The sequence below is a fragment of the Tauraco erythrolophus genome, chromosome 5, assembly GCF_009769465.1.
Source record: "Tauraco erythrolophus isolate bTauEry1 chromosome 5, bTauEry1.pri, whole genome shotgun sequence".
In the NCBI taxonomy this organism is placed as follows: domain Eukaryota; kingdom Metazoa; phylum Chordata; class Aves; order Musophagiformes; family Musophagidae; genus Tauraco; species Tauraco erythrolophus.
The window spans coordinates 27,270,574-27,297,406 of record NC_141469.1 but is presented as its reverse complement, the minus strand read 5'-3'; the positions used below and the strand labels follow the sequence as shown (position 1 = coordinate 27,297,406).

The 26,833-nt window shown below is 44.9% G+C and overlaps 2 protein-coding genes across 4 annotated transcripts; one reads left to right on the top strand and one right to left on the bottom strand.

The window, feature by feature from the left end:
* Positions 1-908: 908 nt before the first annotated feature.
* IMMT (inner membrane mitochondrial protein) lies at positions 909-24,458 on the bottom strand. Of its 3 annotated transcripts, XM_086612461.1 has the most exons (15): positions 24,404-24,458; positions 18,117-18,193; positions 17,471-17,660; positions 15,486-15,606; positions 14,772-14,852; positions 13,881-13,982; positions 10,916-11,052; positions 9,797-9,900; positions 8,102-8,237; positions 7,112-7,241; positions 5,928-5,942; positions 4,119-4,342; positions 2,710-2,841; positions 2,184-2,313; positions 909-1,861 (listed from the first exon to the last, which is right to left on the bottom strand). In XM_086612461.1, the coding sequence occupies exons 1-15, from the start codon at positions 24,446-24,448 to the stop codon at positions 1,254-1,256; spliced, it is 2,232 nt and encodes a 743-aa protein (XP_086468587.1). In that variant the 5' UTR covers positions 24,449-24,458; the 3' UTR covers positions 909-1,253. The 3 variants fall into 3 exon arrangements, with proteins under 3 accessions (XP_086468587.1, XP_086468589.1, XP_086468590.1); XM_086612463.1 differs by lacking the exon at positions 5,928-5,942; XM_086612464.1 differs by lacking the exons at positions 5,928-5,942; positions 14,772-14,852.
* Positions 24,447-26,833, top strand: MRPL35 (mitochondrial ribosomal protein L35). Its single transcript, XM_086612031.1, has 4 exons — positions 24,447-24,810; positions 24,932-25,112; positions 26,110-26,254; positions 26,470-26,833. Exons 1-4 carry the CDS (start codon positions 24,447-24,449, stop codon positions 26,656-26,658), a joined length of 879 nt encoding a protein of 292 aa, XP_086468157.1. The 3' UTR covers positions 26,659-26,833.

The window sequence follows — 26,833 nt, the reverse complement described above, 5'->3', positions numbered from 1 at the left end:
CTCGCCTTGTAGAGGGAGCTGGAAGGATTTTTTGAGGTAGTTGCCTTGAACAGGCAAAGGACAGCTTGTTCCTGAGAGAGAGCATTAAACCGTATTCCAGTGAAAAGTAGTTAACAGATGAGTCTGTGAAAAAATCGATGTGCGTGCTGCTGCACGACGAGTAAGAGCATGCTGCTGCGGAAGGCAGCTGAAGATGACCCAGTAACGAGTTTCGGAAGTAGCAGCTGCAAGAGGTAGCGCGCGCATGCACGCACACAGACCCACGCACGCGGGATGGGCACTAAAGCTGTCCAGGGGCAGCGTTTGCTGCAGAAAACAAACATGCCTGTTGCGGGGATGCGTGGCTACTACCGGTTAAGGGGCAGATGAAAGCTGAAGGGCTTCCAGAGGCGGGGAAACTCTTTGCTTTATTGTACCAAAATGAAACTGGCTGAGCAAGGAGACAAAGCTGTGGTCACTCCTTTCAGCCAGCGGGGACTAAGTTAAGTTTGATCAATCTGTCTTCGCTGCTGGCAAGAATGAAGGGAAAAATGAGAGAGAGAAGGAAGGAGCTTGGGCTTTGGGTTCAACCATGAGAACTCACAAGTCTGGCTTCTAGGTAGAAATACCTGGTTTTCTAAAACTACAGAAGAGCTGGTGTAATTAGAAGAAAGATGCAGGGTAGGAGGCCACCAGAGTACGTGCTCTGATGCCAGCTTCAGTTATATCTACTTAAACCTGTACTCAGGTGGATTTTTGTTTTTCAGCTGTACAAATCAATGAATAGACAAACTGACCACATCAATGAATTCCTGCTCCTCAAAAGGAGTAAAACAATAAATGTCATCTTCTTCAGGTCATGGAGAAAGGCTGTTTGTGTATGGCCCTGCTGTATTTGATTTTTAAACAGGAGGCAGCAGGAGAAAGTGGTTGAAGTCTTGTTTTATTCAGCTGACGAAGTGGCAAATCATTAACGGTAGGTTACAAACATCATTTTGGTTGGATCACAAGCCCGCTTGGTAAGATGGGGAAACAGAACTGTTACACAAATTGTAGAGAAGCTTCCCGAAGTTGGTTGTCATGGTTAACTCAAAACCAATACAAATACGACAGGTGGTCAAGTTAAATACAGTGCAAAGAAACCAGACGGTACCCGTGCTTTGATGTAACGCTTCCGGCCCCAGCCAAAGGCTGGGTTCGCAACCCTTCGGAGATGAGGGGATTTCCTTCCGGCACAAAGGACTGCCGAACAGCCTCCGAAATACAATCCTACCTCACTGCACCTGAGTCGTTCCTAACCCCACAGCACTGGCATATGCTGTCAAGATATCCACGATTTGTTTGGTTTCCAGGGTCATTCGCGCTTCTGTCAGCCAGTCGTGTGCCACTCTCCTGGACTCCCCTCTTAACTGGTTGACAAACTTCGCTGCCAGCTCCAGATCTCCGTGTTCAATGCAATAGGAAGCGTAAGACAGTAATTTAAACGTATCCAGGTCATCAGGGCTGAGCTCGGCAGGTGGCTTCAGCTGCTGAGGGTGGAACACAAGCAGTGACTGCAGGTAAGAGAGGAAGTATTGGTACAAGCTGTTTCTCGTTTCATCGATCATAGCCACCCTCTTGGCCAGTTTCTGGACTGTGTGGAAACGTGCTCGGAGGGCCTCTTCGCTGTACACTCCCCGCGTCAGGGACTCCTGGGGGAGAGCTGCTGTTAAGGCTTCTGTAAACGCGTTGTCAGAGCAACTGGCTTGGATGGCCTTCACCGCGCTCTCCAGCGGCTCTGTGGGATTATCCCCAGAGGCTGTTCTCATGCAATATTTGAGCGCTTCAACAGAAAGCCACAGCTGATGGGCCTTTCTGGCTTCCTCTTCTGCTACTGCGTGACCTGCAAAATAAGCCAAGAAGGGGACTCTCAGTTGGGGGCACACGTACGAGAAGAGTTTTGAACACAAGCAGCAAAAGCCATCCCTCTAAACACTCTGCTTCCAAAAGCAGCCGCGCCCTCGGCACTGGATCTCAAAACCAATCCCAGAACAAGACGACAGCTTTGGGCTGGCACAGCTGGGATCTGCTGGGTGCTCAGCAGCGCGGCAAACGCAGGCCCATGAGCTGCGTGCCTAAGCCTGTGCTTAAGCACCCAGGTTTGGGTAATGGGCCTCTGGGGATCCTGACTTTAGTCCTTAAAGGGACGCAACTGGAGTGCTCACTCTCGACTGCTTGCTCAATGCCCTTCAGCCTGGCGTAGGCAGTGTTGATATCCAAGGTGAAGTTGTCGAGCTGCTCCTGAGTGAGGCGTCTGAACTGCATTTCTTGTTCACTGAGTTTCTCCGATAAGTTCTGAAACAGAGTGAGATACAGAACAGCTGTTTCCGAGTCTGATAAATTCTACTTGTCTTATTTTTAAGACACATTCCTAGAAATCTGTTTTTCTTGCTAGAGACAACACATACAGTAAATACAACATATTAGTAAGAAGGCTGACCAGGGTGAATATAACAGTTGCTGCATTTGTAATTATCAAAATTCTCATCTATAGCGAAAGCTTTTAAAACAAGTCTGAATAAAACCTCCACGTTCAGACACTTTATTTCATCTCTTCAATATGAGCAGGCTTCCCTCCCCAGCTGCATTTCAGTCTTCTGGAAGATGGTTCAGGACTCTTGTCCTATGAAGTGTGTGCTTTGCCAGGGCTCAAATACCCCCCTAATTCCCTTGGGGACTCCTCTCCCTCACCTGCTCAAATTCCTCCTTTAGTTCCTGCTCCTGGATCTTAAGAACATCTCTCAGATGGTCTGTGTGGGCAGCTGCCTGCCGCCGGAGCTGGGTCCTCATTTCGTTCTCCATCACCTCTCGCACTTCTTCAACCTGCGCACACACACGAGCGGTTGTTACCACACTGCTGTTTCCCAGCTGCTTGTCACGCACGACGATTACATCTTCCGTCAGTGACTACCTGGGGCGCGTTTTACAAAAACGACAGAGCCCACGTTCCGTTTTAAAAACGGTCGAGGTCTGTTTTTACAGCTGAGCCTCTTCCTAAAGATGTTAAAGAATCGCTTTCCAGTCCGCAATGCCAGTAACCGGTGGTTATGCTCACTGGGCAAGTAGTGCCGTTATCAGAGCACGATAAAAAGATACAGTAACATGACAAACTAAACGCTCTGGTGTTTATAGACCAGCTTCCCAATGACAAGTACTTCACCTTTTCCCTCCATGCTGTGACGCTGTTGAAGTTGGACACAGTTTCATAAAATGGTAACGTCTCTTTTACCTGATCTTGTCTAAAACAGCCACTCCAGAGAGCGCAGGTGGGACACAGCACAGGTTTATTTAGCAGCAGTTAAACATTTTTTTTTGTTGTTTTCTGTTGTTTTGTTGTGTTGTTGTTTTTTTTTTTTTTAAACAGGACTGTGTCATTTCCAAACTTCCATTAAGTGCAAAGATGACAGTTCAAGCAACTTTTTGAAAGAGCTCTAAATTAATACCTTTCACTGCAGTGCTTTGAACTAACAGGCTATAGGTGAAAATCCTTAGTTTTGTGCAAATCAATCCAAATTTTCCAGCTAAGGTCCAGTGTTTGATCTCATTTTCAGAGGCACATATATAAAAACACGGGAGTGTTCGGCACAAGTGTCTGCCTGCAGTACAGCATCTCCCAAGGCAAGACCTCCAATGCCCAAATCCTGACGTTCGTAATTTGCACTTGCTTCATGCCCAAAGCAGCACTAAAATTCTGAGGCATCTTCATAGTCTTTTTGAAAGAAATCAAATCTCAAACCACTGGTGAAGAGTGGAAGGACATGGAGATACCTCCTGGAGGCAGGATGGAGGGGCTACGTAGCCAGAAGACAGCCATACTGGGTCAGATCAAACATTTATTCTGACCCAGCAATCCTATCTCCAGCAGCCGACAGGATATGCAAAAAAGTCATTCCCTGTTTTGCTGTGTGATGTTACCATTCTAAGTTTGGGGAGGTTTCCTTGTTGCACATCTCCTTTCCACGCTTAGCCTGGAGGTCACCCTATCTCAAGTCCCCCATCCCTCAGAACATCCCAGTTGCTCTTCCGTGCACTTCCTCTACTTCTCCTTCTACATCTTTTTTGAGCCAGAGATTCAACCAGGTGTGTTAACACCACTTTACCTTCTTCTCCTGTTCCATTTCAACCTCACTTTTGTGACGCTCCAGTGCTTTGGCCACGGCTGCCTCAAACGCTTTTTTATCTTCAAGTTTCTGCTTCTCCAGGGCCGACTCAATGTGCTGCTGTTCCCTCACTCGCTGCTCCGCCAGCTCCTTGTTCAACTGGTCGATGCGACGATGGGCGTGTGCGATGAGAGAGTTTAAGTCGTCTGTTGATAACTGGCCAGCTAAAGAAAACACGGAGCGTTAGGAAGGTCTGCGGGGAAGCTGCCACCGCAGTGCATGGCCACCTCCCACTCTAAAGCTACATGTGGTTGACCAGCAAGTATGTTTTATGAAACATTTCCAAGCACTCGACCTGCACTAACGCCCACCCAATAACCACTAAGACACACCTACAAGTAAGTACTCTCTGCCTTAGTTTCTCTGCAATTATCTTAGTTTCTCTGAAAACATTCACAGCTATTATTTACACTCTCATATCCATGTCATACTCAGTTAGAGGAGACTGTTGGCAACTCTGTCCGTTTCTTGGTCTTTACACCACCATGGATTTTCCCCTGTGACAGCACACAGAGCAGCAGGGTGTGTAAAACCCTGAGCACCGATACCTCCAGCTGGGTACAAGTGTACAGAACTTTGATCCAGAAAACACTGAAGTCATTGTGAGAGACAGCCAGAATTACGTTCTCTTTTCAACAGTCCTCCAGAGCGACTGTTCCCAATCACGTTTCTTACCCCAATTGGTCCCTTTTGGGTTTGGCTATTCAAAGAGCTGCAGAGGTCACAACTATGTCTGTGTCTGCTGAGAAGTTTGCTGATTTTCTGCTGGGAGAGGAGGAGGGGACAAGCTACACCTGCAGCATTTGTAGATTTGATGACATCGTTTCTGTAAAATGCTGCAGCTCATTTTGCACTGGCTTCCAGCTAAATTGCCTGTATGGAAAACCAGGGACTGCTCAGCAAAGCGTTCCTGCAGGGTCCAAAGCAAGTGAAATTCAACAGTCCTTCAGCCATCCTGCCGGTGAGCACTGGAGAAAGGACTGGTGCAGGAGGGCTTGGTGCCATGGTGCTTGTGTCCAGCAGGGAGGCTGACCAGCAGCACTAAGCTCAGCTGTTGAATTTAATGCTGTTACAAACAGAACGGGGCTTTACTGCACTCCAGTTTTAGTAAGTTTCTTTGATCAAAAGGTTAAAAAAAAAATAAAATAATCAACCTCAGAATCAAATTGTCAATCAACATTTGTAAAATCAATTGTGAAGATTAAATTCAGAGAGTCAAGCAAAGTTCAAATCAAATGAATCTGGTTCTGGTGACCCAGTTTGGAGCAGCCCTACGTGGCTTTTCAAGCATACAAAGTACTTCAGACGTTTCAGCGGCATCAGCAGGAGCTGGTATGTCCAGCACCTCTCTCAAGCCAGGACTGCTGCCAGGTGGGCCTACTTGAGGACAAACACCATCACAGAGCTTAACTGGAACTGGTCAAAGTTTCTGGTTCTCATTGGAATCTCAGCAGCAGGTATCGACCAGCTTAGAGTCACGAAGAAAATTTAAACCCGGCTTTCACATGCCAGCGATCACACCCACCTGGGAAGGGCTGCTAGACTAAGAGTTTGTGGTTTAAGCTAGACGTGCACAACGAGTGGAAAGGATCCCAAAGCGTACCTCAGCCCGAAAAGTTTTAGGAATGCAAGATTTCACCACTTTGTTGATACTGCCAGTAATTTAAAGTGATGTACCACACAAACATAAAAAAGGAACAAAGAGGAGAGGTGACATTCACAAAACCAGCACAAGTTACAGGAACTCACCTAAGTCAGTTATCTCTGCAACGGAAAGAGGAGAGGTTGGAAAAGTTAATGCATATTCACTACAGTAAGTCAGTCATGCAAAAGTGAAACAGAAAACTAAGAGCTTCCTATCTACAGTGACTTAGACATGAGTCCAAGTCTTTAGGAATTTAGGAAGAGCATAGAGGTCTCTATATTATAGGCAAGAAGCCGCCCAAACCATCCCAACCACTAAAATCACCTTTGGAAACCCACAGATTGATGTTGTAGCCAAAGCAAGGAATACAAGTTTGAAGCAGAAAAGTGCAACTGGATACTGGAATTTTAGTCAGACATTTCTAAGTTCTTATGAATCAGAAGCAGTTGCTTAAGAAACAAATTCCCAAGCAGCAGTGAGAGCCACAGACTCTAACAAGTCAGTCCCATATATACTTCAGTAGGTCACACCAGTGTGAAATGGAGTGCAGGGAAGCTACTAGGAGATTCCCTTTCCTCCCTCAAAAGGGCAGCAGTCACAAAACCCAAGATGTTCTCCCTTCATCCTGCACAAGGAAAGGCAGCTCACGAGATTTCAGATCTCAGGCAAAGCTGCAGTAGCAATAGCAGAAACAAAACATGAGGCCTATTCACTGCTTCTGTGCAGCGTTCCCTATTGTTCAAGGTAAGTTACTACGTTAATTTAATTTAGAAATAACATATACTGGGGAAGGTTGGGTACAATCAACCAATTCTGTCTTTCAGTATATCTATCTCTTCAGTGATGATCTGGAGAAATTTAGGGAGTTCTTTATCACTCTGTAATAATGGTGTATTATAATACCTATAATCACAGAGAGTCAACCAGACAAATACTCGATCAGTGAGCAACACAGACTTGATCCAAATCTGGAGTGACCTTGCCCTCTTCCTGAAATACCAGGGGAAGGAAGAGAAGTTTAAACAACCATACGATATTTATGATAAAAGAGCTACATTTTTTGAAACTTCCGATACAGCGTAGGTAGTTTCCAGAACTAAGCCTCTTCATAACACCTGCTTTAGATGACTTATTTTAATTGTGAACTAATTTTCACTCCAAACCAACTGAACAATATGGAAATCGGGACACTGGACATTCAATAGAGTGGCTGTAGTTACAGAAACACTGCAAACCAAAGTGAGTGGCATGTAACAGGCACGAAGTAACTCTGCAGTCAGAGACTTACTGAGCCCCTTCCAGCCAGGCTGTACATCGGGGGTGATACTGTCAAGCTCTCGCTGAAACTCCTCTCTAGCTGTAGCCACAAGCTCATGATACTGAGCTACTATCTTGGCCTCAGATTGCGCTGCCTGAACCTGTAACAAACAAAAGTGAGATTAGTTTATTTTTCAAGGCAAGTATTGATAACAGAGGCATACATCATCTAAAGCCAAGCCCTGAGTTAGTGGCAGATATTGTTACCCTCCAGCTCAACCAAAGCAAACTCACTTGGGGGAAGCAAAAAACCCACCCTGTGATATCAAACCTCTCATATATAATAATTTTTTGGTGGAATTACCACTAATCTCTTTTGCTTCACACACACACTGTAACTAGATAGCCAGTCTGGAGCCTAGACAGGACCAAAAGAGTATCTTAAATTCAGTTTACATCTTCAAAGATCTCTAGCTCTTCTTCTCTGCTTACAGCTGTCACTTAGGCCTAGTAAGCTGATCTTGTGACAGCTGCCCCCCTCCCACTAAGTTCTGATGTTCCCAATATTAGGCTAAATTAACTCAAAATGCACCTGATGAATTATCCACTGTCCTGCAAAGGAAGATAAATTTCACCTTTACATTTCTTCCCCAGTCTTCTGAACTGTAAAGTGATTTACCCACCAAGTCATTAGCACACACTGCTCCTCCTCCTCCCTAGCCTCATGCTAGATTCCTCTCAGCATCAAACAAAGAATTACAAGTCGCCGACAGAAAGGACTGGCACCAATCAAGCTGGCTGAAGACTCTTTCAGGACAGAGTTCAAGTTCTCGTAAAGATCTTGTCCTGTCTGATTACTGGTAGTATAATCAGCTCAAAGACAGTGCAGCTAAAAAAGGATGGAATTTACACTTTGAAAATATTTAACTGACTACAGAAGATTTGGGAACAGGAGGTCTGTGTAGGCTGCCAAGTAGTCCCAACTCTAATGGCAACTATCAACAGTCTGTGGAAGCGTTACCTTTTTCACAACGTTGTCCAAGTCAACTATCATATGATGAAGATTTTCTTCTGCAGCGGCAATGTGAGGTTTGGCTCCTGCGATCTGAGACTTCTTGGCATTCTCAATCACACCTTTCATCTTCTCTAACTCTTCTCTGAAAAGAGAAGCAGCTGCTAATTATAACGCATACAGGTCTCACAGCATAACCCCAAGGCAAAGTTTACTTTATGCTGTCTGTATTTATAAGAACTACTGGGTAACTCTACTGTTCTGTTTCCCTGACCTGTTACCAGGTCTATGGCTAAGATGCTGTGATTAAAGATGTTTGTTTTTTTTCCCCACAGCCTGAAATGTAAAGATGTCTGTGTCTATTCCATGTAAAAAGAGAATTATTTACAGCACAATTAGTACTCAGGACTTAACTGGAGGGGGAAGATGAAAGAAAGTTCACTGAAAGGAGTAAGCATTAGTAAAACTAAGTTAGTATTAGAAGGCAGACATTTCCACCACGTAACAGAGAATCAAGGAAACATTTTTAATATAGATGGCTTACTCTTGCAGAAGTGTTTTAGACATGGTGACTGCTGGAGATAAATGAGGATGGGAGAAAATTTATAGAGCTCTGTAAAGATAATTTCTTTTGTAATTAGGAAAGAACCGCTTTTCTCTAGCATAACTGGAAACAAGGAAAAAGTGGAAAAGCGTTCCTTTTCCAAATTCATTCAAACCAATGGAGGTTTCCAATGACCTCATTGGAATAAGGAACAAGCTTTAAAATAAGTAAATAAATAAAAGTGAATGCATCCAGAAGAGCAATAGAGAAAGAAAGCTAGTGCATCTGGGGTTTGCATGAGCTTGGTTTTACTCTCCGAAACCTGTTACACCTCCTAACTATTTTTAGTCAGCACAGCAACTTCAAAGATAGGAGAAGTTTGTAACTTAAATAGCAACCGTGCAGCTTCAAAGATGATGTTGTCCTCTCAGCCTCAGAAGCATCAAAGGGCTTCCAAATTTATTTCTACCCTCGTTACAAGGGCAACCTGGAGATATTTGTCTGTCATCTTATTTCTGCTGCTATACTCCCTAGGTAACGAGCCTGCACACCAGACTCCGTGCACGTCAACACGGCTCATGCAGAACCTTGGGTTACCAGCAGTGCTCCATTTCAGAATTCAAGTTTTTTAGACACATGCTTAGTAAAAATCTAACCTTAAAAGCAACTCTGCTGACAGATGGAACTGCCAAACGATGCTGTACGGATTAATTTTTCATTACAACTAAAAGAAGCTAGGGATGTTACTGACTCAATACACAGAGAGTGCAGTCATGGAGTCCTTACAATAGGTTTAATATTGACAAAACTACCAAACAGTAACATTAAAAGGATTGTGGATTTTTTTTTTTAAATCTTATTTGAATTTACCAACACTATATATAAATACTGAGGAGATAAACAAGTTCTTAAAAAGAAGAACAGGACTGTTTCACACTCTTTGGTACAGGTAGGACCATGTGCACAAGCACCTGAGATGCACACACTGCAAATTAAAATATTCATTAGCGTATGTGACTTTTTTGGATTTGGCACAAACACGTCAGTTTAACATGAACACAGGTGACTCCATACTTTCTAGAAACTCACCTAGCACTGCCAGGCCTCACACGGGTGATGGTAACTTACCACTTGATAAGCCTTAAAAACGGGCAACTTACTTGGCTTTCAGAAGGGCGTCAGCAGCTTCATCCACCGCTCTCCTCCGATCCTTCAGCGCTTCCTCCAGAGTGCGCCACTGAGATGATTTTTTCTCGCCAGCAGCCTAGGAAGCACAGATTCCTAATTAGGGTCGTTACAATCACTAAATAATAGTTATCAAATGAACAAAAGCCTGTAGAGATTCACATGTTTCTACACGTTTCATTCAAACTGATCAACATTCTTGTGTTTTACCAACAGCACAGCTGGAAGCTTTACGAATTATTCTGCTCTTCTAACATTTTGTTTAGGTTTTGTTCGATTCTTAATGTGTTTTTTTCCACCTGAGCAACAGCCATTACATTTGTCCATGCAGAAGAGCTTGTGTGAAGATCACCGTATGGTGCCACAACTTTTTGGAGGGGAAATTTCTACATGTATTAAAGTACTGTAATACTTTAAAATTGTTTTAAGCTTAGTACTTGAAGTACTGTAACACTTAAGTTGCTTAATTTTAAAGCTTAATACTTAAGCAAACTCCTAACATACTTGTTTTTCTAACTGCTAGATTAAATCTCAAGTGCTTGTTTAGTTGCTCATATGCCCCTGTTCGTCTGATTAACCACTAAATCATATTCTCTGCTCCAGAGCTCAATAGGAAGCAGCAGTTCCACACAAACCCCAGCATTAGCACACCAGAACCACAAGCTGGCATTGCTCACACAGCCCCTACTCATTTCCAGACAAGAAACAAACAATCCAGCAATAAAGTTTTGGCAAAGGGAATAGTTCAATGGAATTATCAGGGTGGACAGCATGACACACTATATCTAGGTAAAAAATGGGCTTGGGAATTAAAATATATCAATTAAAATGCAATGTAAAGATTATCAACGTATTGAACTTTTCTTGTTGCAAAAGGGAAATAAAGGAGCTGGGGGAGAAAGAAAACGCAAAATTCAAAAGCAAACCCACTGTATTATTCAACTACACCACATTTCACAAGTGGAAAGATTAGTTAAAACTGTGATAAAAGTAAAGACAATGCAAGAAAAGCTTCTAATTTTAATTGTGAAATGAAAAGTTTTGTTGAACACAATATAAAAAAAAACAAATCTGTCCCCATTTGCCCAGTTTACCTCAGAATTGTCCATGGCCTCCTTCAGTATTTGCGAATGGGCATTCACTGCTTGCACAGCAGATTCCTGGGCAGTAATTGCCTGAAGGGTTATACGAGCTGTTGTGCTTAGGGCTCCTTCCAGAGTTGCTGCAAGGGCTGGGGAAAAAAAATGAATGAATTAACTGAATTAGACTATAATGAAAAGAGCCTCAGAATTAGTAAAATGACACGTTCTATCCTCTGCATCTCCTTACGTTATTTTCCATGACCCAAAAGAGCTGGCCAGTTCGGGAACTACACTGCAGCCTACAGAAGAAAGGTTGCCAGAACACACTCCTTGTTTAGAGGAGCGCTACTAAGGTGCAAGTCAGCAATAAAGCTTCCCAGTGGAAGACTGTGACCATGTCTCTGCAGGGGGGTGCATTTAAACCAATAGGTATTTTTCATCTTCATTTGTCACAATGGCTACTAAAAGGAAACAAGTAAATTTTCCTATATTCCACAAGGAAGATAAATTCCAAACAATTATTCTTCCTAGCCAAGAAGGTGGTGGACTCGATTAGCTATTGGTACAGAAGCACAAATGAACTATTAACTATTCAAGCAGGAACCAAACCGGAATGGTTAAACAGAGCGAGCAACATCTGCCTTTCTGGAGTCAGACTTTTATTTCTAAGTAGTAGGGTAAGTAAATCCACCTTTCCAGTAAATACTCCTCTGGATTTTTTCAGTGTAACATCTCAGCTTCTTCACTTGCAAAAAAAGAAAAAAAATCATTGTGCAAAGTGAACAACTAATGCCAAGCCTCTTGTTTCTGTTCGTGTTGCTCTTCTACACCAGACAACACTGAGCAGAAGCAAGCACAGCAGACCACAACCAGCATGTCTACTCCGAGCCCGTTCAGCCCAGGCTTGTACACCCTTCTCATGCCTCCTGCACAACAACAGCCCAAGGCTCGGACTTCGGCTGAGGACCAAAGCACTCAGAGGAAGGTCTGAGCATGGCCGACACATCTGCCAAGCACCCGTTTCATGCGCACAGTGCTCAGACAGGTCAGGTCGGCCGCAGCACACTGCGCCAGCGCCTCTCCCACCATCAGCCCTTTGCAACCACAAAGAGAATAATAAAATAAAACGGCCATAGCTCCACAGCAGGCTGAGGCACATCCAATACGTGGCTTCAGTACTGTTAAATTCCCTTTCGAGCCTATTTTCACTGGCTACACCTACGTTAACAGTAAACTTTCGCTTACTTTAAGTACAGCTTCTGTTCAGCATCCTTGTAATCAATGCCTCTGGCCTATCCACCCCCAAAGACTCCTTTTCCCTCACTGCACAAAGTCTGCAGAGCCATTCCAGTCAGCCATTCTTGCACTGCCCCAAGTCAGAAGTCACCCTTCAACACCCATCCGTTTCTCCAAGAGGCTAGTCTCCCTCTGGTCCTCATCAACACTGGCTGAAGAACGACATGGAAGGTTTCTAACGCTGCAAGCAATCTGTAGCTTGAGCTGGGTTTGCTTTCAGAAGGTGTTTGTCAAGGTAACTGGTTACAGATTGCCCGGACATGCTAGACAGCAAAACATCATCTACCAAAAAAACCCACATTTCTCCATTTTTCTGGCTTCCCCTGAGGCAAACCAGAAAAGGACCAAAACTCCTGATTTAAACAATCATAACTGCAGACAAACAACAGCGCAGAAGTATTTAAAATCTAAAACCAAGTAGGAGGTGAGAGGGAAGCAAAGCTCATTGTTTTGAGCCAGATACAAGAAGGACATGAGTTCTGGGACACAGGAAAAGCCAGGCCACCTCTCAGTAAAATACAGCTGGATTAATAGGTCCGAGTTAGAATCCAATCAGTTTCCGGCTCAGAACCTACGGAGAACTCTTCACAGCGCCTTGACGTACTGCCTCTGAACCACTACCGAACAAGTCCAGGCAGCAGTTCTGTAGACAAGGACCTGGGGACCCAAAAGATGGCAACCTGAACACAGGTCAGCAGCATGCTCTGGCAGCAATGAGTTCTGACAGCGAACAGGGCTGCATCAAACAAAGGCACGTCCCACAGATCGAGTGAAGGAATGATTTCCCTCTAATTGGCACTTGTGAGACCACATCTAGAATGCAGCGTCTTATTTTGAGAGCCCGAGTATAAGAAAGAAACAAACGAGGGAGAGAACAGTGGAGAGGCACTAAGATGGTTAGGGGATGGGAGCACGTGACACAGATGAGAGGCCAAGGGATTTAGGCTTCTTCCAGTCTAAAGAAGAGAAGCTGAAGGGGTATCTTAAGTAATGCCTTCCATATCTAAAGGGGTGTTACAGAATAGACTGAACCAGACCTCTCAGAGGTGCCTTGAGAAAAGGCAAGCAGCAACAAATCCAAGCACCAACAAGAGAAATTAATCGGATGTATCAAGCTCTCTATCATAAGAAGCGCTGGCAAAGCTGCTCAGAAAGGTGGAACAATCTCCATCCTTGGAGAGCCTCAAACGTCCAGTGGAGAAGGCCTTGAGCAACCTTCTTGTGGAAGGATCATTGTTCATATTTTTAGAGGTTGGTCAAACACTGGAACAGGCTTCCTAGAGAGGTGGTCGACGCCCATCAGCATTTAAGAGGCATTTGGACAGTGCCCTTAACAACATGCTTCAACTTTTGGTCAGCCCTGGGTTCGTCAGGCAGTTGGACCAGATGACCATTGTAGGTCCCTTCCAACTGAAAAGGTCTATTCTGTTCTAACCTGCCCCAGCTCTCCAAGCACAAGGACAGACTAGAGACCTTGGAGGTACATCCCAACCCCAAATTTTCCATCACGCTTTTTGACTATCAGTTACTTCTTAGTGGGGGGAAGAAGCTTCAACACCACTTGTTCTGCCAACACAACACAGGGACAACAACAAAGAGGTGCATAAGCAACTTAGAACTCTAAAGCAAACACAGTCCAACATGTATAACACATACAGGAAAACTATCCATATGGACTTACCAGCTATCTTCTCCTTTTCCTCTTTGTCTTGCTGGGCAAGCCGGGCCGCAACTTCTTCTGGTGACCGTTCTTTTACGGCATGGGAATCTTCATGTTCTTTACCTATACAGATGTAAGAAGAGTGTAACTGTTTTAGCAGACAATCCAAATTAGAATATAGATTACCTGTATGGAAGTAACTTTCTTTTGTAAGGAAGTATCTTTCTTTTCAAAACTCATTTTTATCATCAGAATCACTTTATAAATCCGACTTCTGCATGACGCCATGCTGAAACTATCTCAAGCTTTTTTATACCCATAAATACAAAGGCCAGTCTCAAATCTTCTTAAAATTAAAAATAGTAGCATAGTAATAAAAATAAACAAGATTCAGAAACGAAAGGCAAAGCAAGAACTGGAGAACACTTGTGGAGCCAAGTTTAAATTTAAAGTGAATATCTGCCCTTATATATTTTTTCAGTTCTCCTTTGGCATGTTTGGAGAATCCAGCCAAAGTTATCTCATCTGAAAGAGACTATTGTATACAAGCTAGAGTTTCTTGTTGAATTTAACAATAAATGCAGTTTCTTCACTTGGCCCTGGACAGGCAGGCTTTTCTGAACAGCAATCAGAAAGCCACAAAGAGCAGAGGCAAACTGGACTGTACAAGTTCCAGTTCAGCAGAAAGGCAGGCTTTCCTCTCGCGGTCACCTCTATGCCTCCCCCAGGTATCAATCTCTGTTTCTCAGTATGTCAAAAATCTAGTAACAGATGATGGAAGTTTTCTTCTGCAAAAGGCACAAAGAATCACACCTTTAAAAACCAACAAATATCAACACGGAAGTAAGAATTTATGCACTCGAAGCTACAGGATTTTGTTTTTCTTCATCATGTTCATATGATCTTTTTCACCTTCTTCGGTCTGTATCCCCGGAGCTGGCACTGACATGGCTACACCTGTTGCAGAGATGATCTGTGCTGCTGCCTTGCCTGCTGTTAAATACAGTTATAGAACAAAACCAGTATTAGATATACTATAATGTAAGAACAGAGACATAAGACTTAATTTTTTCCTCTGTAGAAACATATTAGTTGGACACTGATATTATTATTTCCAGAAAAAGAGAATTTCCTGGACAAACAGCAACCAGGTATTACTTACACATACACTCACACATGGCCATAAGAGATAAATGTAAAAAGATGTCACAACTCCTCCTCTCTAAAGCAGTGCCATTTGATCTGGCTTTACAGTAGCTCAGTAATTACCCAGAATTAAGCTTCTTGTGTGCTTGCAAGAAGAGGAGGTAAATGGCCTCAGCATCCAGCACCCAAAGTGCTCTTCCTGCTAAGTCTCATATCTAAACTACACGGCACAGTCATTGTTTATCTTAGATTCCAAATAGTCTATAAAGTAAATGAATTTCCTAAAAAATAGAAAAAAAAAAGCTAGAGCCATTTTAAGCAAATTTTCTTATGACTGAAAAGAAAATAACATTAATTTTAAGAAATTATTGCATACTCATCTCCAACCATTCCAAAGGAATATTTTAATCTACCCTAGCATGTATGATATAAGAAATCATTAGGTCTTTTATCTTTCTCTGTGACATTCTGTAAATTTACCTTCTTTTTCCTCTGAAGGAGCAACAGTTTCTGTTTTGCTCATCTGGGCTTTGGTGGCAGGCTGTTTAGACTCTTTCATTACTTCTGCTACAGAAGAGATCTTCAGTGGACCTTGCTGTATCTTGAAAAATTAAAAATAAGAAATACAGTCTGTTTTTCAAACAGCCTGTGTCTCACAATTCCATTTTGCCAGAGAACAGTTCCATGTCCAGACGACCATATCATAAATCTAAACTTCGAGGTACACATAAAAACAGTCGCAAGGTCATATAATTTCTTGCCTTGATTTTTAATTTTGAAGGAATCTTTACAATTTTCACCTCTCCCAAAACTAAAGGTATAGTACTGGCAGTTTTCACTACAAACAAATATTTATTAAGGTATGCATAAAATGCAAGTAATTTCATGCCTCGTGTATTCCAAACACTTCTGAGTGTGTTGAACACTACAGATAATGCAGAAACTGTAAAAAAAAAACAAAATCACACAGACATGAAGGTCTGAAACAACTCCAGAAAGCAGATTTCCATTATTTTTCCCTGGACATTATTTAGTCCATAGAGGTATGTCTTAAATTAATTCAGTTACTGCTTCTCCTTTTCATTTCAAACATCTTGAGTATTTACTGTCAAAACAAGTTAGGCCATCAGTCTTCCCTACCCAGCTTCAGTTCTTCAGGGAAGTGCTCCAACAGCTTGCTCCCTCAGTTGTAATTTTCTGTCCGCCAACACTTACCAGAGCCACCCCTCCCATCCAGCCCAGTTTCCAAGCAACTCCTTTTGAAGTTGAGTGGAAAAAATACGTAATTGTTTTAAAGATACGTGACTGCATAACTAAGGATATGTTTCAAAAAAAGAACAAACATGATGATTTTGTCTGGATATCACGCAACAGAAGACGTTACAGGCATGGCATGGCGTTGACAGGCACGAAAGAACCAGATTTGCATGACGTCGCTGATTTTCCTTTCAAAGGATTCAGATGCTAGTGTTTGGGGCAGGCAAACACTTACACAAGCCCGGAGTATTGCGAAGTTTTAGGGTATTAATCCATTAATATCCACTATGCAACGCCACAAGATAATAATAAAAGCATCTGAGTTACAGCCATAACTGGGCAGGTGATAACTTTGCCGTCTGACCAGTCTGTTTTCCAAAATTTACTAGTGCCTGGGAGGCATTAAGAGCTTGGACGATCAAAAGTCAAGTAGCTAAAACCAGAAGACATACAGTTTTGGTTAACTGATATTCTCCCGTTCATTAAGAACAGCTTTCTTTAACTCCAATTAAAAATATGTTGGGTTTCTTGAAAGACAAATGGCTTCTGAAAGCTCAGAACAGCCATGGCCAGAACAGCTTTTCAGCATTCTTGGAGAATTGCAAAGCATTTGCTTTCAGGTGCAGGAACAGAGGAACTTCCAGACTGAATTTCCAGAGCTGTGCTGAAGGTAGTATCAAGTTTTCCTTTCTACAGGATTTCAAAGTATAATGCTTACGCATGGCTCTGTACCATTCAAATCTTTATTGATTCGAAAACGTTCTCAGTTCTCTTTAAAACAAGTTCAGCTTAGAATAACAGATTTCTAATTCTGCTACATCACTAACTACACTAAGCCTCTAGTAAAATGGTAAAATTCCAACACGTTGCGTACCCCTCTCTGTCCCAAATTTATTTCTGAGTATAAGCAGAGCAGATATTCAGTTACGATCCTACTAGATTATTTTACTTTAAATAAAAATAACAGTTTTACAACCCACAGACCACAATCACAAGATGATAATGGGAAACATACAAGCAGCACTGTTATGCAGCACAAAGTAATACCTCAGTTCATAATTATTAAACCTTCTTAATTTAAAAATTCTTAAAATTCTTCAATTCTTAGCACATGGCAAAATTAATCAGAATTTGAAAACTACAAGCAGATGCTCTCTTTAAAAAAAAAAAATAAAATGAAAGGGTAGGGGTGAATGGGAAACACTTACTGGTTTCTTTGGCACCGGTACAGTGTAAGGTGCAGGACCAAGTGCCATCTCAAAGAGTTTATCAGAGTAGGGAACAGCCTTCTCTACGCTCTCCCGGAATTGTGTATCATAGCTGGCATACAGGACGGTTCCACCTACTCCTCCACCGACAAACAGGACACCTGCACCAATGATTTTGCCTACAGAAACACTGGGGGGGGGGCAGGGAAGCGTGAAAGTTATGTAAATTGCATTATATGACAAACATCAGTTTGTGAGACTTTAGCTTACAGCTGGAGGCAACCACTCTGTTCCAGACACTTGCCAATAAACCCAGCACCCACTTTAAATCGCTTTCAGCACCACCAACTCCCTGCTACCCTACTGGTTCATGACTAACCCAAAGCTTAGAGGGCAAGCCACAACCTCCCTTCTAAATAACAATCACCTTGATTAGCTTCATTTAACAATCACCTTGATTAGCAGCTTCATTTAAATCTAACTGAATCAAATGTGGTACACACAGAACTATGAGAATAAAAGTTACTCAACAAAAAAAAAAAACACACCACCACCGATCTGCTCTCACATGAAACTAAGGAGCAGGTTCCCTCTTGGTCAAGGCAGCAGAGGAACCAATTCCACCCCTCCAAAACCTCCTACGTACCCAGACTCTCCTGGGGGGGTAGCATATCCACGGCAGAGTCGTAATGGACGGAGTGACGCTCTCCCACACCGGCTATTCTGCAAGGGGCGGAGGAGGCAAGAGTTAAGCAGTGAGCACACTAAAACATCTCTTCACCTCAACAGCAGAGTCAGATCTGTTTGCTCCATCACATCTTGCGTGCCCTCCACAGGGAAGCAGCAGTCGGTACTAGAGAAGTGACGTTGAACTCATCTTTTCCCTAAACAAAGAAGAGTTTTCTCACATGCAGCTTGGAGGTTAAGGACTTTTTAAGAAATAATTAGGCATTTTGAAAAATGAGCAAAGAAAACTCACCCCAGCTTATTTCTGCATTAATTTTGCCTATTTATGTACCCAACCTCCAGTCTGGGCAGTACAACTGGGTTAGTTCAGATTTCCTTCAATGACCTGACGTGCTAGAACAGCTCAGCTGCAAGCACTGCAGAAGACAACAACAGCTGTTGAAATACTTAAAACTTCTCATTTCTGAAGACATATAAGCAGTTCTTCTCAAGCTTCCAAACCAAGACTTCCTCTTTGAAAGAATTAAGAACGCAGCCACTTTCCAGATAGACATTGGATTATAATATAAATGAAATTACTATACAAAGAGTGATATTTCATTATATTCTACTTAATGAAAATCACATTACTTAAGGTTTTTATCTTTATATTTTAGATTAAAATTATGATTTACCAGAAAGACTGGCCTACGGAATAGCAAAGAACTCTGTCCCCCTCAGGTGTTATCTTTCCCCACACATGAACTGCTAAGAGAGGGATACAGGACTCACACGGAATCAGCATACAAGGCATAAGAGAAATTTTTCCCACAGTAGAGATATTTTGGCCAACGAGAAAGTTCTTCTTTAAAAATAAAAAAAAAAAGAAACAGAAAATTGAGAGATGCTTCACTACAACATACCCCCAGAAGGTAAGTTCTTCCATTTCCTTTTGCATATGGCAATAAGTAACAAGCAAAAGTCTTGTGGTTTATGTCTCATCCTTGTCCAACAGCATAGAGAGGAAAGGGAAGAACACTGAATTCTTATTCTTTCCAGAACAGCAGCCAAAATTTTTTAATTAGTAACAGGAGCACGTGTACAGCAACAGGAAACGTGCTCTTCTTACTCCCAAGACCTCCATGAGCTCTAGCTGTGGTTGATTTTCTGTTTTACAACGGATGAAATGGGAGATCAGATAATAAATATATTCTGTAATGTTTTAGATTATCAGACTTGACTGCCCCAGAAGCAGACACTGAGGCTTCATCAGTCCTTTCAAATGGAATGCCACTAATAAAAGCCTCTTAAATCATTTTGTAATCAACTGCTGGATATGCTTCTGACTCCCAACAGGTCCCTGTTACACCATGAAGCGTAGGATGAGCAAAATATTTGAGTATTATGTGCACAGCTCAACCCAATAAAGTGAGGGCAGAAAAAAAGGTTATTTTCTACCGATCCATTCAATTTTAATCCCTTCCAACACTCTGGGTTTACGTTGGTTTGCTTCTTACCTGGAAATAAGCCATCAGCCCCAAGCCCCTCACCAGGCTTTCCGGTGGTTATCCCACCTGCGTCATGGCAAGAGGGAAATTAAGGCAACTCACTCGCGCATCCTTGCTCAGGCTAGACTTGCCTTCTAGGCGATCCTGGAGGCTGCTACAGCTGTAACCTCAGTATCTGGGCCAGTTCATTTGTTTTCATGTTGGCTAGAGCCCCTACTCACACCTCCTGATGGCAAATAACCCATTTAGTTCTCCCACCTTCAGTAAACACATCTGTTCCTGCACTTAGGAACAGGCTCTGATTCAGGAGCTAGCAGGGCAGAGAAGTAAACTTGCTTCTCGTAGTTCAGCATCTATGCTTTGTACACCAGTAGGGTTGGGTTTTTTTTGTGGGATTACTGGTTTTAATCCAGATGCTCTTTGGACCAGATGATATTTTGAGGTCCCTTCCAAGCTGGGCTGGTCTATGATTAGCCAAATCCCCAGTTTTATTTATCGTTCATCAAGATGAGAAGAACCAAAACGCGGCTGCTCAGCGTACGATGCTGGATTCTCACACTAGTGCACATGTAGCAACGGGAGCGATAACTAAAACCAAAACAAATCCCTATCAACTCTTTCTGTCAAGATCCTGCAACAAACAGAAATTCCCGCAGCTGGCCAGGGGAACAACAACCGAAAACCTTTAGGTATCAAAGTTTTATGAACAGAAGCCCAAGTCTAATTCTCCTCCCTCACATCCAAATACACCACTACCTCCAAAAAACACTGATTTTTTTAAAATTCTATTTTTTTAAAGAAGCATTGCTCACTTTTGGCCACCATAATAGTATTGCTTGTATTTGCTATATCACTGTAACTTTGAAACTTCCAGGTAGTTTCCAGGAGTTGGTCATTTTTTAGACCACTGTTATTTATTTGTAAAATGCCTCAAAGTATTCGGAAGAAATACATCACACCTGCATTGCTATGCCCTGGAAAAGGCAGAAATAAACCACTTGCTGTCCTGCAGAACAGAAGACAGAGAAAAAACCCTTTGGATAAGGCATCACGCAGACAGCATGGATCCCGGTAGCAAGAGACTGCAGGGCAGCTGTTGCCATTTCTTTCTCCTCCTCCAGCAGTTGTACATGCTATTTGTTTCACCTAGCTTCTTAAATGCTTATCATTTTACATTCATTATCTACTATTAAATGGCCACGAGAATCATTTTGCAGGGCACACTGCACCTTCACTCTGGTTAATACAAAGAGCCCCGACGAATCCGGTGTTTGACGTTATCCACAACATCCACAGTGCTCTAGCAAAGCACTCAGGATTATTAAAAAAATTAAGTCTGCCTTGCAGGCTTATACTTCACACGTAACTTCAAATAACCAGACAAAGGACACGCCATCCTCCGCATTCATTCAGTCCCAGCGAAACATCTCCTAGCCACCAGGCTCAAGCATCTTGACTTGCACAAAACGAAGCTTCCAAGACACGTACAGTTTTCCGCAACATGGAATTTGTGTACTTAAACAGAAAGAGCAAACCAGAAACTTCAGAGGAAGTTCGTCTTCATTATGATAGAGGTTATGTGTAACAAGGATATCTGACCACAGAACTCGAATTAATTTTCCATCGTTCAAGACTTCTGCCAAAAGTCATACCTTTTTACAAAAAGCCCTCTGTTTCTTTTCAAAGAAAACTACAGAAATACTCCAGATAAGGGAAGAAGAGTCTCTCTGTGGCACTGCACATATAGCTGAAAACATTTATGAAATTGCTGTGATGAAGATACGCTTCTCTCAAAGCTGCAATTTCGATTTACTTGTTAATAAACTTGCTGACCCTCCAGCCACAGAGCTCAAAGTAAGAGGGAAGGATAAAAATTCTCCTAGTCTCTACCATGAGCTTTCTACTGAGATTTTCCATACTTAAGACCCTCATGCTGCTCTGGCTTTGGGGAGCAGCAGTTGCTTTGCTATCTCCACCCAGCCACACTCTCCTTCCCAGCCCCTTCAGTCTGCTCAAGCAACCAAGCTCTCCTTAGACAACTGGATTTTTTTAACCTGTAAAGGGGCATCTTAGCATGGCAAAAGAGAAGCAGACTTGCCTGTCAGCTTCCATACGCCATCTATGTAAAAAGGGTTTATTTCCACTCTTAAAAAACTTGCTACTCCAGATATTTAAAAAAAAAAAAAAAACCAAACACCACACACGTCTTTCTTTGGGCTGTATCAAAGCAAAACAATCAAGTTTCCGTAGCTGAACAGCAAGGTACCAGCAAGGTGCTGTCACTCTCTCTTTGTTTATGCCACCATCAGGTCTGCAGGCAGATGCAGAGGCTCTGGCCTGAGATTTAGCTAACTGAACAGGGTGAGAGAAACTCCTAAACATGACACGAGATGCACTGAGTCTCATATCAAAAACAGAAGGACAAGAGCACTGACGGGGCAGTAAAGAAAAGAAAACGAGAGATGGATAATAAGATCCAAAAACTGCATAATCGTGCCTGCCTGGGGATCCACAGCTGGAGCAGAGAATAAACCAACGCCGCTGCTCCAGCAAGAATGTGCCTGTTGAATGTGCTCCCCAAGCAGAAGGATGCAGGCAGCGAGGATGCTTCCCCTTATTAGCAAGGCAACAGGCAGCACAGCCAGATGGAGCATCCTGCTGTCATCACACTGGTGGCCCCTTCCAGGCCTGACAGCATCAGCATCTGCCTGACAATCTCTTAACAGCCAGAAGGTCTTACTTCCATGACAGGAGTTTTCACTACCTGTGGAAAAATTACCTAGTATCAACTCAGATCAGGTTAGCACCTCTTGATTAGAGTCCACAATTCCACATCTTTTGCAAAACAAGCACTATAATTAAAACAGTTGTTTCTTACTTTCAGTTTCCAGCTCTTTTGCCACCCAAAAAGAGACAAGTTTTAGCTGCATGAAGTCCATGGGACCAGCAACAGTCTTCATGTGTACGTACTACAGTATGCCACAAAACTTCCCCTCACTACAAATAAAAACAAGGAAAATGTATAAAAAACTATTTCACTGTACACCCACTTTTGCTGTCCAAACTAAATCTCCATTATATTCGATCTCATCAGGAAATACGAGTAGGGACAAAGGGAAAAAAAAAAAAAGAAGTTATTTTTTGAAGTAAGGAAACAAACAGCAAGGATACAGACAACGAACTTCACAGAATGTGCGGCATCTCTCCGTTTGCATTGCACTTCTACCGAACATTTACAGACCAAAGACATACTTCTCAGCTGCAAACAACAACACTGGCTTTTCCAGTGCTGTCCAGTCATTCTAGACACATTCTTTTACAGACTGAATACATGCAAATAGCCCTAAGTGATAAACATCTGCAAAAGCCTGCTTTCTGTCTTCTCAACTCCCAGCTAAAAGCCTCCACAGGCCTGCAAACTCAGAGCCTTATTTTAGTGGGTATCAGATGACCTGGCCTGGAAAACTCTCCAGCCTTATAAAGCAGCAGAGGAAATGCCAGCTGCTGCAGCAGAAAAGGTTGCTAACTTTAAAACGAGTAACTGTCAACTGCAGAGCCAGTGGGGACTGAACGCACAGCTGAGCTGTGTGAATACAGAGTAATGAACACTGGAATGTCGAGTAGAATATAAAACTTTTATTACTCTCAAAGAGACACCTGAAATGCAAGCTGGGGTCTTAGCAGAGAAATCATCCTCATCTATAAACCCTTGTAGCTTCTTAAAGTTGGGAGATTGCTTTAAAAAGGCTCTGTGGCATATTATCATCATGATCTCCGGTGGTGAGGAAGGGCAAAGGTCCGGAAATTACATCCAACGGGCACTTCCACCCCTGGCATCACATATTCTCCCCTCTCCGGGTCTGACTGCGAGGGACTAAAGGATCCCCGTTACAGCCAGACGGCACCGCAGGCCCCTCACTCTCGAAAGCTGACGTTACTCGTCACCCCGAGCACCGGGACCTCCACCGTTAGCGACACGACCGAGCGGTGGGTGCCGCTGTGATCCAAACGGGGAACGGCTGTGAGGTACCGGGGCCGCAGGCCGGGGCGGCGCAGGGGAGGCCGCGGCGGGGGAGGCAAGGTCACGTCCTTCCCCGCCGGTGAGCGGGCCCGGCTGCCTCGCCACCCAGCAGCCGGACGGCGGTGCGCCGCGGCCGAGTCCTGCCGCCCCTCCGAGCTGCGGCCGCCGCTCCCGGTGCTGCCCCGAGGCGGGAACCGGCGGGCGAGGCAGCCGCGGGCCCGGCGCACGCAGCTCAGCACCCAGGAGCCTACAGCCCCCGGCAGGCCCGCCCCGTCCAGCCCGCCCTGCTGCCACAGGGCCGCCGCGCGGTAGGAGACAGGCGGCGAACTACAGGGACCAGGGTGCCTTGCGGGCCGCGGGCCCCTCGGACCACTGCAGCGCTGCCCGCGCTGCACGCCGGGACTCGTAGTACACCCGACCTACCGGCTGTCGGCCCCCGCCCGCCTCAGCGCCCTGTTGGCGCTCGCCGCTGCCCTTCAAAAGCCGAGCAGCCAATCGCGGCCCGCGCGTCAGGAGTCATTCAGAGAAGACTGAGCCACGATTAGAGGGCGCGCCGCGCCTCGTACCCCCCCCCCCCACACCCCCTAGTGCCCCCTCCGCTCGCCCCCGCCAGCAGGCGCGGCCCGGTCCGCTCCCCGCACGGCGGGCGGCTGGGCCTCACTAGCCGGAGGACAGCCGATAGCGAAGACGGCCTGCGGGGCTCCCCCGGGGCTGCACGCCGCCCGCCGCCCTGCTCACCTGTGCGGCCACAGCGACCCCCGCTCGGTGGCACGCCCGCAGCATGGCCTCGGAGCCGGCGGCGGCGGCAGGCTGCAGGAAGGCGCCGTGCGCGGTGACTCGCAGCGCCGCCTGCCTCCGCCCCCCCGCCGCGCGGAAAGCGCCGCGCGCATGCGCGGCGGCAACTCAGGCTTCCGCTCCGCCAGCGGCGGGGCCGCTCCCAGCGCGGAGTGACGGGCAGCGCGTCCAATCAGAGTGGAGAGAGAGAGGGACGCATGGAAATCTTCCATCCCGCTGCCCGAAGCGTGTCCCGGTGCGGGGCGGCCCCGGTGGCGCATGCGTGGAAGAGCGGTTCCGAGGGCGTGACCTTCGCCGCTGCCGTAGCGGGGACATGGCGGCGGCGGCGGCGGCGCGAGCGGCTGTGGCGGGTCGGTGCGCGCGGCGGCCGAGGGGAGGCGGGCGGCCATGGCGGGTCAGGGGGAGCCGCCCGTGAAAGGGCGGCGCGGGGCGGTATTGCGGGGCGTCCACTGAGGGTCTGGCTCTCCGCAGGGCTCCTGGCGCGCTGGGCCCCGCGGGCTGCCCGCCGCCCCGCCGCGGGACGCGCTCTCTCCAGCCTCTCCGCCTGGGGCGTCGGTCAGGTGCAGGCACCGGGGGCGGCGGCCCCGCTGTGGAAACCGCAGCCGCCCTGGGGGACCCCGCCCGGGGGAGGCAGCCCCTCGGTCCTCAGCAGGTACAGTCCGCGCCGTGTCTCCCCGGTAGAAACCAGGCGTAACAGGAGGTGTGTGTAAACCTCTGCCTGGGAAACTTCTCGGGCTGCTTCCTGCTCTATTAACCGGGTCTCTGTTGTAGCCCGAAGTCTCCCAGTTCTGTTAATCATAGGATCACAGAACGGTTTGGGTTGGAAGGGACCTCAAAGATCATCTAGTTACAACCTCGCTGCCATGGGCAGGGAAACCCTCCGCTACACCAGGTTGCTCAAAGCCTCATCCAGCCTGGCCTTGAACACTTCCAGGGATGGGGCAGCCACAACTTCTCTGGGCAACCTGTTCCAGTGCCTCACCACCCTCAGAGTGAGGAAGTTCTTCCTTAGATCTAATCTAAATCTCCCCTCTTTCAGTTTAAAGCCATTGCCCCTTGTCCTGTCACTACACGCCCTTGTAAAAAGTCCCTCTCCAGCTTTCCTGTAGGCCCCTTTAGGTACTGGAAGGCCGGGATAAGATTACCACGGAGCCTTCTCTTCTCCAGGCTGAACAGCCCCAACTCTCTCAGCCTGTCTTCACAGGAGAATTAAGCCTAATGCTTGAAGCAGGGTGTAAAATGGAACATGCTTTGCAGGCATAGGCTTTACTAATAGCCTGGTTATAATGGGCGCTGTTTCTCTTGCTGGTCATTTATGTTGTCAAAGTAAAATTCATTTCTGAATGCTAGTAACAGTTGAGTGTTTTACCACTTCTAGCAAAAATGCTATTCTATGTGGAATAGTAACTTTGAGAGGAATTCTGACTGGAGCTCAGCAGTGCAGTTAGCGTTCATGCATACACGCTCGTTAAGTGGTGTGCGATAATAGATGAGTTCTTGTTAACCTCCTTCAGACAAGTCGCAGCCACTTCTGACTTCTCTTTGTGTGAAAAGTCAGTGATTACTTTTAGAAAAAGATGTTTAGTTCCTGTTCTGTTTTTCCTCTGTTTTGAGGGTGGTTTGTGGTTTGGTTTGTTTTTTTTTTCTAGTGTCACATCTCTACTTCCAAGTATACTTCAACAGCCAGCGAGGACTCTCACTTACTGTAGCTTACGGAACGGAAAGAGGAAAACCGTGAAAGCTGTGGTCGATAGGTTTCTCCGGCTGCACAATGGCCTTTGGGTTAGGAGACAGGTAAAACTTCTTTGGTAACGTGTCTTCTTTGCAGTCAGTGGGCTAATTGTTTTCCTTCCATTAGAGGGCAGCAACTAGTACGGAAGTTAAAAAGAGCTCTGTAGAGAGACTCCCGTTTTCCTCAAGTGAGGAATTTGTCCTGGTTTGCTTACTTATCAGTATTGCTGAGTATGTGTATTTGCAGCGACCCACTTTTGTGTATTTCCTTGTGACAGGCTGGGTATAAGAAGAAACTATGGAAGAAGACAGCTGCCCGCAAGAAGCGTTTGAGAGAGCTGGTGCTGTGCACTAAAACACAATGTAAACTCCTTGATAAAATGACCACTTCTTTCTGGAAAAGAAGAAATTGGTATGTTGATGATCCCTACCAAAAGTACCACGATCGTACAAATCTTCGTGTGTAGAAATCTTCGTTTCGTTTTTGCATCCCTCTAGGAAAGAAGTGGTGGTATATGTGGTACGGTCTTCATTTTAGAATGTAAATCTGTAATACCTGTTACTTTTCTGAATAAACTTATGCATATCATCTGATCAGAATTATGGGTATCAATGCCCAAAATAAAGGAATGTTCAAGATTA